Genomic DNA, 14676 nt, shown 5'->3' on the forward strand with positions numbered 1-14676 from the left:
CTAATATGTTTGTTAGTGGTTGTTGGGTTGTTGTAACAGGTCCAACAACTTAAAATATCTCAAGGGTGCTTTCTGTAATTGTGGGGACTGCGATTGCCTTTTGCGTGAAGATCTGGACTAAAATGAAACTTGTTAAGTTTCAGATTATATAAAGCTCATATCCTTCACTATTAAGTCAGTTGTTGAGTTGTAACTTTCTCTCTCTTGTCGTTCGTCTCTGCTAGGGTTTCATGTTCAGAGATCTGTGTTGAATATCTCTCATCTGTATCTGAGAGTTTATTCAGTTGTTTTTCTTGTATTTTTTGAGTAGATGATCATCAGTGGATGATCATCTTTGTACAGTTTGTATCTTGTATTGATTGATCTTACTATTGTAAGATCTTCTGGGTATTTGGGGGGCAAATCTCTTTGGGTTGGATAAATAAGATTTTGTCACCGTTTTGTCGCTATTTCTTGTGTTGTATTGTGTTTGTAGTTGTATCATAAAATTTTACATGTATTATTCTCTATTTTGCAGGTACCAGTCTTTACAACCGATTCAGGTTCTGTTCAACGCTTTCAGAAACCAATCCTCCGATTTCGTACTGTTTTCCAGCAAGGATCCGATCAAAGAAACCGATTCAGGTTTCGTCGGAAACAAAAACAACCGTAACCATTTTACAGATCTTCATCGGTCGTAACAGAGATTAACGAATCGAGATCTTCTGAAGGAAGTTGATATTTCAGCGTAAACGACGCCGTTGCGGACGACAACGATGAGGAAGATGACGATCGGAGCTGAATTTTGGAGAGGCGGCGAGTTAGGTGGTGATTAAAGAAATCGAATTTTGGGATTGTTGGTTGTTCTAGGGTTCATGGTGGCGATGGGGTTTGGTGGTGATTGCCAGATCTAGATCTGGTTGTTTAGAGAGAGAGAGAGAGGAACTTATATTAGAGCATTCACATTCAATCAACCATATTTTCACCCTAAATTACACTAAAAAACACTACTTTTTCTCTCTTCTTTTCAATTAAATAATATTTTTTTTATACCTTTATCATTATCTTTTATCTCTCCTCCACTCACAACCACTTTCAAAATATATTAAAAAATTATAGCGGGTGAACAGTGTCCCCCCAAATATACAGATGAACAGTAACCTTTCTCTCTCCTCCACTCACAACCATTTTTTATACTCTTTATATTTTAAAAACACCACACACATAATTTGGTTATTTGGATGTGAATGCTCTTAGAGAGAGAATGAAATTTAGGTATTATTTTTGTTTGTTTATTAAAATATATTTTAAATAATTTGGTAATTGGTAAAAAGACTGAATTACCCTTATGTGACTAAAGTTAACTGGAAATTTTAACCAGGTTAATGCTAAAGGACGAAAGGTGTAATGAGTTTTCCAAATAAAGGATTGTGAGTGTAATTATTGAAGTTAAAGGCTATACATTGCAATTCGATACAAACATAAAGGACGAAAAATGTAATTTACCCTTTAATTTAATAAAGAGGATTCCTTAAAAGTTAAAGAAAAGTAAGCTAATATTGATGAATGAACTCAAAGGTGTCCACCACAGCCTCACCTCACCAATACCACCATCAGCCCACCACAAGCCTCTCTTTACTCTCTTTCTTCTCCACTCCATCCGACCAGCACGGCAGTTAACCAAGAAAACAAATGGTGTTTGTGTTAAAGGTTACACTCTGTAGCAAAACATGAACATAAAGGTTGGCTTTGGCCGATTTTACAGTGAAAAGTATAAAGTGTAATTTGAGTATAACATAAAGGTTGACTTGTACAATTTTTTCATATTTTTATTGTCATTAAAACAAGGAGTCGTTTCATATGTGTGACCATGTACACAATGACCCAAAAAAATTGGGTGGAATTTTGATGGTTATTTGGACCAAAATTAGGACGGCTAGAAAACTTGAGCTTGATGGAACCCGAAACATTCGGGACATGTATTCGGGTACGGGGTTGAAAAAAAGTTTTGCGGGTATGAGACATGTAGAGGATTAGGTGATACCCGAAATCCCATATATGTTTATCAGAACAATAAACCCGAGTCATATAACCAATTTTTTTATTTTATTTTCCCTTGATTCTTATCTAGTAATGCTTTATTCTTTTAGTTTCACTACGTGGTAAATAAACTTTTCCTTTAAAATAAGTATTTTGATTATATCATTCACATTTGCATGCTACGAAATACGAAATTATCTTTAAGATTTATAAACTCGTGAAATTTACATATTTTAGATATAGATATTTCAAAAAATATTATAGTGATGTTGATATGTATGCAATTTCTCATATTTTAGTTTATTCTAGTTAAAAATATAACATTATGGAAACATTAGAATTGAAAAAAAAAATATAGTTGGAAATCCCAACGGGTATTTTTAGCAAACTAATGGGAATATCCGATACCCAGTTGGTAATTGACCAACTATGTGACATAGTTTTATAATCGGGTAGGATTTCCAATACCCGTCTCATACACATCCCATTGTTATCCCTAACCAAAATTGTCCCAAAATAACTATTTGATAAATTGATGGACTAAATAAGCTAAATATAGAATTGGACTAAATATGCTAAATATAGTTTTGAAAAATCAATTATACTTTCATTAAGCTAAATATAGTTTTGAAAGATCAATTATACTTCATAGATGTTTCCAAACCTAAATTTGATACGTAAAATAATCATACTTATTTTAGAGGTTTCTAAAAAAAAGAACTGGACCAACTTGGTTTTGGAGCATACTAGTTTAGAAACTATGTGCTAAGGTGTCACTAGGTGAAATAACTTCCACTTTAGGGCTTTTTGCAAAAGTGTCATGAAATGAGATGTATGCATGTATATTGATGATTCTCACCTGCTTGAGAAATCCATTATGCCCATTTGTCCAAACAAATTACAAGTGTAAAAACAATATATAAATCACGGGCCGCGCTACTATTGATAACGACACACTGAGCATGTAATCGGGTCGAAATTAGCGTTACTCGCCTCTACCCGAAATGACAAACATGTTTGTGAAATAAAAAATAATCATTGTTTGTTAAGATCCCAAACTAACAGCAAACAAAGCAAAGCAAAGCAAACAACAGCATACTATGTTGAATAAAATCTACCAAACCTCATCCATCATCTCAGTCTTTCAATCCAACGGTTTTCCGCCGAAAGAATCATGTGAATGAAATCAAAAACCCGAAGCTTTATTCATCTAAATCCATAATATCATCTTCTACCATATGTAAGACTACACCGGTAACGGTATATTATCCTTAACGTATTTCGTCTCATAAAGCCCGATCACCTGGTCAGCCACGCCCCACATTATCGCCTGACCTGGCGGGATCCGCATCAACCGCGGAAGAAGCCCTTTCCACAACGCGCGTACCCCTTCTTCACCGCGTATAGTCAAGATCGCATGAACCATCCCCTTATACTTCAATTCACCACCCGGCTCACGACTCTGAGCCATGAGCCTTGTCTTCACTACATCAAAAGGACCCGTGCATACAGGACCTGCGGTTCCGGCTAGAAACCCAGAAACCATTGACTGCCATGGTTGAAGAACCTTCCCGTCACCTTCGTGTTTCCTCCATAATAATTTGTCGAAGGTGTTCTTGGCTGTGAACATCACCGCCTGGTTTGTACCGTTGCGCATTACAGTTGGGGCCGCCCCTGACCATAGTCCGCGTAGGCCTTCTTCACGGATGATCAAACGAGCGCAATGGATTGGACCCTTGTACTTTAGAAGATCCGGACTCAGTCCCTTTTGTTGTTGCAGCCTTATTTTTACCACCTGCAAATTTCATGATGAAATTTTTACTATCAGCAAGATTACTTTCATCTTCATTTTCATTTTCAGTCTCATCTCAATATGTTAGCCTGAGATTAATAAGGGGAACTGCAAACGAACCGAACAAACACGAACAATGTTCGTTTGTTAAGAAATATATATGTTCAAGAACTGTTCATGAACACTTACCGAACGGGATTTTATGTTTGTTTTTGTTTGTTAAGGAAATGAACTTGTTCGTGTTCGTTTGTGTTTGTTTGTTAATTTTAGGCAACGAACGTTGATGAACACAAATGAGCACAAACAAGCGTTCATAAACAGAATATATAATACACTGGCACTTCTTAAATATTTTATTTTATGTATTTAAATAAAATATAAAAACTAAAAACACTAATGAACTATTAAACACAATCAACACGTTATCGAACGTTCACGAACGCAGCCTCTGTTCATGTTCGTTCATTTAGCTAAATGAACAAAATTTCTTGTTCGTGTTCGTTTGTTTAATAAACGAACGAACGCAAACGAACTTCTGTTTGGTTCGTTTGCAGCCCTAAGGGGAAGTAATATCATGTACCATATGATATTTCCTTCTTTTGCCATCATGTTACAAAGTACACTTTTATGTAATCAATACCTTTGATGTATGCTCGATTGACATTCTATTTTCTATTTAAGTTGTTCCGTTGTACATGAAAGGATACACTTTTTTGACTTCAATTAGACGTTTATAAAAGTAAAATATTCACCCAATCTCAGTTTAAAGATGAGTTGGAGACTTTAGAGAGTAGAGACGCAACCAGTAATTGGTAAAACTCACATTTGATTTAAGGAGGCATTTAAGAGAAAACGGGTCAATTCCGCTATTGGTTTAATGGGTATAACTAAAAGCAAATGGGGCAGGGGTCAAACAGTTTAAAACCTTGTAAATTGCTTTATTCAAAATATTCGGATCATTATTTGAACATCGTTTTTATAATTGAATTCGGTATATTAGTTCAAAAAAATGTAATGGTGAGGACATCTATAGATGTTGCAGGCCTTATCCAGCATCAATGCACTTGTTCTTAAATTTTTTATATTGCTATTATTTTCCCCTGTATCCCATATGTGCTTGTACATGATCACCTTGTTTGTTTCATTAAACTAAACATAATCATAGTGCTTGCTCTTGTGTCAGTTAACGAATATCCCTCTGTGGTAGTGAAGTCATTATTTGAAAATAAAGGTCATACACTATATGTGGAGGACATCCAACCACACCACATTTTTTAGCATGCCTAGTTGCTTAAAAACTAAGACACGTGCTGTTCCATGTTACAAATAAACATAATCATTAAAGCGTTTGATGAAGATCTGTTTTTCCCATTAGCAGACATACAATGTCATAGCGGTCCCTTATAGCGGTGCTACAAGCCACTATTTGACCGCTATTTTGAAACCCATATGGCGGTCGTAGCACTGCTTTTAGCAGTTTTTATATTTCAGCCCACATTAATCAGCCATTTGTTTGAAATAAACCCAAAAATCATAGTTGTTAAAAGCCATCGCCTCTTGCGCCTAGGCCCAATTTCCTAGCGAGGCGAGGCAATTGTGCCTTAAGTCAAGGCAATTGCACTTTAATTCTCCAAGTGATGGTTCATGCGCAGGTTCCGGCGAGATTCTTAGATTCTTGAGAGTTTTAAGCCAAATTCTCTAAATTCTAGCAAGATTCTAACTAGATTTCTACTTTTATCTAACGAAACTACTTTTCTACACTAATAAACTAGCATTTTATAACTTTTGGTACTAAATAGACGATATTAAATGTTATATAATATAATAACTTTAGTTTATTTTATTTGAAGAGTAGTATTAATTTTCTATTATATAAAAATATTTTATGTTTTTTTTTGTTGTACGCTTTTTTTTCTCAGGACCGCGCTTTTTTTGCGCCTTGCGCGCCTTGAGTACGCTTAACGCTTTTAATAACTATGCCAAAAATAAAGGCCCAAACCCAAAATTAAACCTAAATCAAGGCCTAAAGTCTTCATTCCACTTCCTAAGTCCTAAATCGCCGGTGTATGGACTCTCATGGTTGGCCTTCCTAAATCGAATTTTAATATTACTATTAAAATTTTTCAAATACATATTTATATATACATATATACACAAATTATGCATGACATAACAATTACCGCTATATCGTATAGCAAACCTTGACTGCTATTTGATTTTAGACCGCTATAAGCTATAACTGCATGGCTCTAAAGCAAAAATTAAAGAAACTCCCAACAACCCACATTTCATGGTATATTTTAATCTAGTCTATAATCTTAAGTTTAACTTTTTGCACCACAAAGTGACACACTTTACCAATTTTCAATTCAAATTCTAATTCTGCAACAATTAACAATAACCCACACACATATAAAAACAAAATCAGACAACAAACTGCATGTTTAGAAACAAACCTCAAAAGGGGTGACAATAACAAGAGCTTCAATAACACCAGCACCAAACCCAGAAAGAAACCTCCCTCCATCACTAATCTTCCCGGTTTTCGGATCCTTAAACGCCGACTGTAGAACCGCATTGGATCCCATCCGTAGGGCATACTTCAAGGTTAGGTGGGTGGCAAAGGGGGTGAGCCCCTTCCACATAGCACGCACACCTTCGGTCTTCACAGTGGTGCTGCCGCAGTGGAAGATACCCTTGTATGTACCCGTCCGGTCCAGCTGTAAACGGGTCTTGATGACATCGATGGGCTGGAGACAAGACGCCTCCACAATTCCACCCAGTGAACCGGATATGGCTTTCACATAGGCTGGGATTACAGGCTTTGTTTCCTCACTTGTGTTCTTGGCCATTATTCAAGAGTGAAGACCCTTTTTTTTCTTTCTTTGTTTCTAGAGGTTGGTGAAGAAGGTTGGGTTTAGGGTATTCCACGTCTCCAACACGTTTTTCTTTCTTATATTCTTTTTTTTTTTTTTTTTTTTTCTGAAACAATATCTTTTTAACTAACGTTTGTGTCCGTGTGGGTGATTTGACACTGTTCTTTTTTATTGTATTATACTATTATATTAGTGGCCCAAAACAAATCTACACTTTTAATTTAATAATTGCTTTTGGCAATAATCCCATCATTTGGCCACTCTCGTCGGTGTTTAGAATCTTACCAGCAGATCAAAATGTGCTTACAAGGACAATGAGAATGAGGTGGTAGTGGAGTGGTAGGGTAGAGTTTTGGTTTTCTAAGGCTATGTGTAATAGAGCGTTATATAGCGTCATCTCTTATTATAAAGCCCCATAGCGCTCCTGAACACCATTACACGGGGCGTTATGGGGGGTTGAAATATTGTCAGCGCTATGTCCATAATGGCGTGAAGGATTTGCAAATCTTTCCCCCCACTTACACACATATACATACATATGTATGTATAATTGAAGGGGTTATTAATTAATTGAGTAATGATGAGGTAGGGGTTTTATGACTACAGGCACTAGTGATATAACGCCTCATAAAGGCCCTGTGTAACGTGGCACGACACGTGTCGCATAACGCTCACAAAGGGGCTTTATGACTACACATGGCCTAAGGGACCCAAGTTCGATTCCTGCACTTCCCCTTATTTTCTGCGGCACCTGGTGATAATGGGAGACTAGGCGAATAGGTGGAGGTCACTAGTTCGATCCTTGAACTGAGCGGGTTTTACCTCACCGCACTGTCGTGACTTCGGGCGAGTGTTCACAGGCTTGGGCCCTAGGTGAGGGTTTTCCCCGGTTCAGAGGCGAGTATATCCCAATGTGGTAAATTTCGCCAGCATCCCATTTTAAGGATTAGTTGGCCGTTCAAAAAAAATGTGCTTACAAGACACTCTATGATTACCCGTAACCTTGACACTTTAAGAAAAAAATGTTACAGAATAGTAACTGAAGGGGTATGGTCCCAAAAACCTTGCGCAGGCGTATTAGAACATACCACAACCTTATCCCAAAAAACATCTTGAATAAAGGCCCTGCGCGGCTGCGTAGTAGTCATAAACAGGGTTTGGGAAGAAATAGTTCAAAGACAAAGGAATATGGTCTAGGAAACCTCGCGCAAGATCACGAGGCCATACCATAGTCCTATTCCATAAACATCGTTAACGGAGCCCTGCGCAGTTGCGTAGCGGTTCTAAACAAAGATACAGAAGAAAACAATCTTCGATAACCATGCGCCGAAGAAAGGACAAAACTAACCTTCTTCTAACAATCTTGCGCGGGCTCGCGCAAGAGTACAGTTAGACTTGAAGGTAGGATCCTGAACACCTCCGCGTGCTTGGAATCAAGACTTGAACAAAAGTATTTTTTTTTCTTTTGTAACAGAATAGACACGTTGCAAGGGCATGAAGGGTTACAGCTGTAAACCTTCTAGAAGACTTCATCGTGCACAACCATTCGGTTGTAACTGAATAGTGACGTGGCATCATCCTAGACGCTCATCTTAGTCATGATGATGGCACTAACTTGGAGAAGGATCCACACAAACCCACTTTCCACGTGTCGTCTCCCCAGCCGTTGATCACACTCACGATCCGTGTGCATGGAGGTGACATTAGTGATTGACGGGAGAAGGCATAACCGCCTACGGAAAATACTTTCCGTTACTATCTCCGTCAAAAAATTTTCCCGCCTAAATCCAGCTATAAATAAGTCATGCCAGGTATGATCCCACAAGTTACCTTCACTTCACCTTTACTATTTCTTCTTCTTCATCGAGATCACTGTACTTATTCTTACGCCGGAGGGTGGTCACGGAGAGAACCCCCATTCTCCCTGTGGCGAGTCTAACGGCTTTCTGTTTTGCAGTGATCACCGGAGAAGGAGCTCAGTCAAACCCCCGAATCAAGCAAGATGAATAACCCTTTTTATGCAGAACTAAACCCCTGGTCTGATTAATTCCGGTCATTCAAACCACTGTTTCTTCATTGTCGCCCACCGATTCTTCAATTTTCATTCTCATCTTCTCGTTTGATTCATTTCTTTTCATTTTCTGTTTTCTATGGCAGAAACTCCGTCGAATCGTCCATCAGGCCCTCGATCGGAGAATTTCGCTCATGATCTTCGTGTCGAGGGGATTGTGGAAGAAGCACCCGATGATAACGATGTCCAGCACAACGTTAATCATCTGAATGATCCTGTTACACCAGGAGCACAACCTGAAATCCCGATAAGTTCGATTTTACCTCCTGGTGAAACTCCGATTTCATGGTACGTAAGATCTCAGGGTGCACTAAACGCAGTCTATGCACAGGCTGCTCAACCTGCAACTCAGTCACGAAGATCTACATCTCGGGTGTGAGGACCGTCTGCACCACGTACATTACACTACGATACACCATCACGTATGTCCGTGGACGATACGGAAGTCTACTCTAGATCTCCCACTAAGTATGAACCCACTCATTCTGAATCCAGGCGAAGAGATCACCGCGACGAACAGTACTCTTACAGACGTCAGTCAGTCCATTCAGGTTGGGCCCGCGTTCATACCAGAAGTGGGATACCCAAACCGATGAGTATGACAGGACATATGAAGAAGGTGACAATACAAGCGTTTTCAGCCGATTGCAGAGAGATCATGCAAACTACAAACCAAAAGTCCATGAGGTTTACAACCCAGACGCGGAGTATGATTATAACCTGATTTACCGACCAGCAGAAGCTGCGGAAAACTCGAAGTTTGTAAGCGAAATTGCTCTAGCTCCCCTTGAGAGGGCGAAATTACCGTCAAATGTTGGGAAGTTCAACGGACTGTCGGATCCCGACGACCATCTACGTGTGTTCACCAGCGCAGGGTTAGTCGGAGGATGGACGTTACCCATGTGGTGCCATTTATTTGTCCAAACTTTGACAGGCGCAACACGATTGTGGTTCGACAACTTGCCAGTGGGTAAGTTAACATCCTGGGTAGATTTAGGGAGAAGTTTTTGGTCCATTTCAGTCAACAGCGCAGATCCGTTAGAGACTGCAGATGTTATGAACATCTGGAGAAGAGACGATGAAAGCTTAGAAGATTTCATAACAAGGTACAACAAAGAAGTGCTGGAAATCGGCGATATACACGAGCACTTAATCCGCGCGCAATTCAAATACGCGGTAAGGTGTGATGATATGATAAAAGTCTTGTCAGGAACTGAAGGCTTGCCAAAAAGTTGGGAAAAATTGATAGTTGTTGCTAAAATCTATGCTCAAACAGAGCGCAATCTAAGCTCCAACAGGCCACCACTACCACATAACCATCAGCAGGACATGAGTGGGAACAGTGGTAGAAAATTCAAGAAAATTTGGAAGGACCTAGCTTCAGGCGCATACTTATCCGATGACGCCCGCGCAACAATTAACAAGCTAGCAGCAAAAAAAGAGGATAAACAAGAGAATCGTGAAAGACAGTGGACTCCTCTTACCAAGACGCCAGCAGAAGTGCTTAGCACTGAATATTACCAATTCAAAACACCCCCTCCGATGAAAAACAAAAGAGGACAAGACCCAAACCTTTACTGCGAATATCACAAAGACAATGGCCACACCACAAACAACTGCATAAGTCTCCGCACGGAAATAGAGAAAGCACTAAAGAGTGGAGAACTCACCCACTTGGTTCAAAACGTGCGCAAAGACATTAAGCAGATCACGCGCGGGGACGAAGGGCCGAGCAGCAAAAAAGCTAAAGAAACTTAAGCCCAAGACAGATCAACGTGCATGCAATCATAGCTTTCCTTCATATTTGGTTAAGTTCTTCAACTTACCAACTTATCGCACAGGACTATTTGCATGCGCAGTAAATTAAGTCTCACTATTTATCCTAAAACAACTTTGTAACTCACGGCCTCTGCGCCCTGTACAATCAATACAAAGTTCGTTACATTATTTCTATGTTTATTACAAAAATGCATGCAATTTCTTTTGGTAAGCGCAAAAACACTATGGTAACCTAATACAAGTCTCATGAACGGTCAGCGCTCACAAGTAACGCGCAAGGTCCAACCCTACGTTCACACATGAGCTTTATACCATCTTTATTCGCCTTACCTAAACAAAGTAATTGTACCCATGCAAGACATTGTAATTCAAACATATCTTATATTCGAAAAAGTTACTTGCGCACCAAGCGCATTAACAAAAAATTTACATGCACATCAGTGCATCAACAAGTTACTTGCGACAGCGCATTAATAAACCGTTAAAAGGGATCCACATCCCAAACCTGTTTAAACTACAAAAAGTTCAACAACCACAAAAGAACAAAGAACCTAATCTAGGTCTTCATCATCATCTGCTTCATCAGGAAACACTTCCTTCAATTGCATAACAAAGTCTTCAGATTGAAGCGCAGCGGTGACTAGGTCCATCATGGGAAGATGAAAAGTGTTGTATTCAGCCTTAGCAGCAGCATGAGCAGCTTCAGTATCAACTCCATGCGTGGCAGACCTGTTGGTATCCCAATCAACCTTCAATGCATTAGTAACATGCTGGGTACATTCTGCGTATCCCTGAGCATATCCATCATTACGTGCAGTAACCAACAGATGCGCAACCGTTTGATCCAACTCATTGGAGTTAAGGATAGAATTTGCAACCTGTGCAAAGGCAAAAAATAAGAGGATGCACAACCAGATCAAAATATTGCAAAGAATTAACATACTGACACTTATAATCCCGCGATGTTTCATCCAAAGCATGTCATCCTTCAACGGTTCAACCAGACTCTCCGCCGTCACCCGGGCAGTTTCAGAGTTTTCTAACTTTTCTTCGGTTTCACTCAGGCGGCGGGAGGTCTCAGCTTTTTCAACTCGCTCAAGCTGCAAATCTTTTCTGGAAGATTCGAGCTCCGCCTTAATTTGTTCCTGATCAGATAATAAAGAGGTGATTCCGTCTATCTCCTTATTCTTAAGGGCAAGAGTGGTGCAAGTTCGTACCTCTCTCTGCTCGCTCCTCTCTCGATGAGAACGAGCTTCATCACGGGCCGCCTCAGCTTCCGCCTTCTCTTTCTTCAGCTTCTCAATCTCCGCATCCTGCTTCTTCAGCTTCTCAATCTCTGCCTTGAGATTGTTGATGACATTACGGAGACCCATTTTTCATTATTATCCTTCTCACAGATTTCTCTCCAACGTTTACGCTCTTCTAAGAGTAAGGCGGCTTCAGCTTCCGCCTTTCTTTTCCATCCCGTGGCAGACCACTCTTCAGTTTTCTGATTGCTCTCAAACTTGGCCCGATCAACCTCCAACTTAGCCCTCAACAGGGCAACTCGGGCCTCCTCTTAAGAAGCTTTTTTCTTGGATGCTTCAACAGCAGACCATTCTTTATACGTACTGCGCCACTCACACACTATACGGTGAGTAGTGGAAGTAAAGCTAGCAGCTTCCTCAAGGTAAGCGTGATAAGACTGATCGTGAGAACGCCCTTCTTGAAACTTCACTTCACCAGGAGGAAAGGTACCCTGTAACCAATCACGGCAAACCTGCCAATCTGAAAAAGTGTCGCCTTTCTTAAGTTTCCACACTGGTGCATGTATCTCAGAAGCTTTCCTCTCTGAGTAAGATCTATAATAATAATCCCCCGGAGTTTCCTCTGGGCGGATGGGAGAGTCTTCTTCATCATGGGCAAAAAAGCCTTGATCACCAACTGGGCTTCTCTCAATGTTCACAGGCGCAGAAGTAGCACCAGAGGTAGGGATAGTTACCACAGGGTCTTCATGAACGGATTTCCCTTTCTTTGGCTCACGCGCCACAACTTCAGGAGACTTAGGCCGAGTAACATCAACATCCGCAGCCTCTGGTTCCACAACCTTCTCCACTTCCGTCTCAACCTCAACAGGTTTCTCAACTTCTTCAGGATTTCCCACCTCAACGACCTTCTCCACCTCCGTTTCAGCAGCTTTTGTACCTTCTAACTGCTCCCTAATAGATGTGCGTGGTGACGAAGGCGGGAGATCATCATTAAAAACAGATGATGGCTCCGCGCGAGCAGAAGGAATCGACTTTTCTGCAAAAATAAAGGCCGTATTAACATACAGTACGAGGAAACATTAGCTAAAGAAGATACTCACCTGGGGGAGGTTTTGTAATAAAGGCATCCGGATTGCCTCTTTTGCCAATTTTTCTTTTCGGCACCTTCTTAGCAGGCTACGCCTCAGCCTCAACTTCAACCTGCTTTCTTTTCACCGCCTTCGTTCTCAGTAAGGGCTCCGGACTTGACTCCAAATCAATGGGGTCATCAGGATTCGATACTGGGATATCAGCGGTATCCCGAGGCTCCGCCTTTGGTTTCCTTGAAACTACAGGCGCAAGTCCTTCCAACATATCAGACACCACTACATAATCACACCAGGAGTCAGAGGAATGGCGCGTACCTTTCTTCTCTCCCTTGAAATTCTTGGCCTTTGAAGATTGTGCCTTCGGCGCGTTAGTTTTCTTCGGCGCAATGATAACACCCGATACACGTTGTTTCTTCTTCTCAGGGCCTATGCCCAGGTTAGTCAACTCACCTATTTAAAAGGAAATATTGCAATATTTCCCCACGCGTAAAGACAGCAAAGAGTAATATTGCAATATTAATCAAAAACCAAAAATAAACTTACCGGCACCAGTCGAAGGTTGCGCGGCCAGATCTTCATCCCGTGGAAGGGCAAAATTCCTGACTATCTGTAGATACCAGAGTTTCTCACCAGTACCCTTTGGGATGGTGGCCATTTTCCCTTTCTCCCTCTTGTATGCAACAAGATACAAGGAAACAACCACAAAGAGAAACACAGGAACAAATTCATATTATTTATAAAAATAAGAAAACAAAAAGGTAAGAAAGTCCCATATCTTACTTTTATTATCCTCCATGTACACTGGCTTCTCTTCACGATCCATTTTCCAGTAAAGACTCATACCAGCAGCAACCAGGGCCCTCTCCGGAAGTTCAATCGACGGAACATCTTTCAGATCCTGACCAAATCTCTAATTGGGGAGTCTTCATGTTCTCTACCACAATGTCTTCTGTACCCCTAAAGGTCATTTTCATCGGAATCACACCGGCTTTGATAAAGAAAAATTTCGGTTTCCAATCGTGAAAGGATTTTGGAGGGTGCAACAAGATTTTCTTCGCCGACGAACGTTGGGCAAAGGAATAAAAGCCCTGGGAGCAGTGGAATTGATAAAACACCCGGAAGCGGTTAACCGTTGGCTCAATATGCATTGACCGGCAAAGGAATTTGAAGTGTTGAATCCGAACCATTCCGATAGGGTGTAGTTGAGAAATATGAAACTTGTAATATGCAAGGATATCAAGAAAAAACCTAGTCACCAGTAATCGGAAGTTACCTTCAGTAAAATAATCCCAGAATAAAGTGATATATCCGGCTGGAGCATCGGCCGCCGTTTGACCATCATCTGGGTATCGAACACCCCAACTGTCAGGAAATTTAAAGTTTTGAACTAGGCCGTCAAACATTTCTTTCGACCACTTCAATGGTGGAAGGCCGGCAGACATCTCTTCTGAAGAATCTTCGTGATGCTCTCCGGTAGACATAAGGGGAAAAAATTTGCAGGTTTCTTCAAAGAAATATTGGGAAGACGAAAGGAATTCAAAGAGCAAATAACGAAAAGAAGGCCCTAAAGGAGTTTATATACTCACCGCCATCAATGACCTAGAAAACCATAATAGCCCCTTTTCAGGAATACATGGTTATCAAAGCATCAGGGGCGAGTGGAAAACAACAAACAAACTCATGCGTGCGTGCAGGTCACGTTTGATGACGCACCTTTAATGAGTAACTGACAAGTGATAGCCTATCACCAAAACCGTCACACATCAAGAGTCAGAACAGTACCTTTCACCTGCCAGGAGTTAAA

At 40.4% G+C, this 14676-nt stretch overlaps 2 protein-coding genes across 2 annotated transcripts; one reads left to right on the forward strand and one right to left on the reverse strand.

Moving 5' to 3' along the window:
* Positions 1-2924: 2924 nt before the first annotated feature.
* On the reverse strand, positions 2925-6828 carry LOC110915920 (mitochondrial succinate-fumarate transporter 1). Its single transcript, XM_022160670.2, has 2 exons — positions 6268-6828; positions 2925-3814 (listed from the first exon to the last, which is right to left on the reverse strand). Exons 1-2 carry the CDS (start codon positions 6661-6663, stop codon positions 3266-3268), a joined length of 945 nt encoding a protein of 314 aa, XP_022016362.1. The 5' UTR covers positions 6664-6828; the 3' UTR covers positions 2925-3265.
* A 2009-nt stretch (positions 6829-8837) lies between these two features.
* On the forward strand, positions 8838-10516 carry LOC110919914. Its single transcript, XM_022164162.1, has 2 exons — positions 8838-9131; positions 9254-10516. The coding sequence occupies exons 1-2, from the start codon at positions 8838-8840 to the stop codon at positions 10514-10516; spliced, it is 1557 nt and encodes a 518-aa protein (XP_022019854.1).
* The last annotated feature ends 4160 nt before the right edge of the window (positions 10517-14676 follow it).

Source organism: Helianthus annuus, chromosome 13 (genome assembly GCF_002127325.2).
Source record: "Helianthus annuus cultivar XRQ/B chromosome 13, HanXRQr2.0-SUNRISE, whole genome shotgun sequence".
NCBI classification, from domain to species: domain Eukaryota; kingdom Viridiplantae; phylum Streptophyta; class Magnoliopsida; order Asterales; family Asteraceae; genus Helianthus; species Helianthus annuus.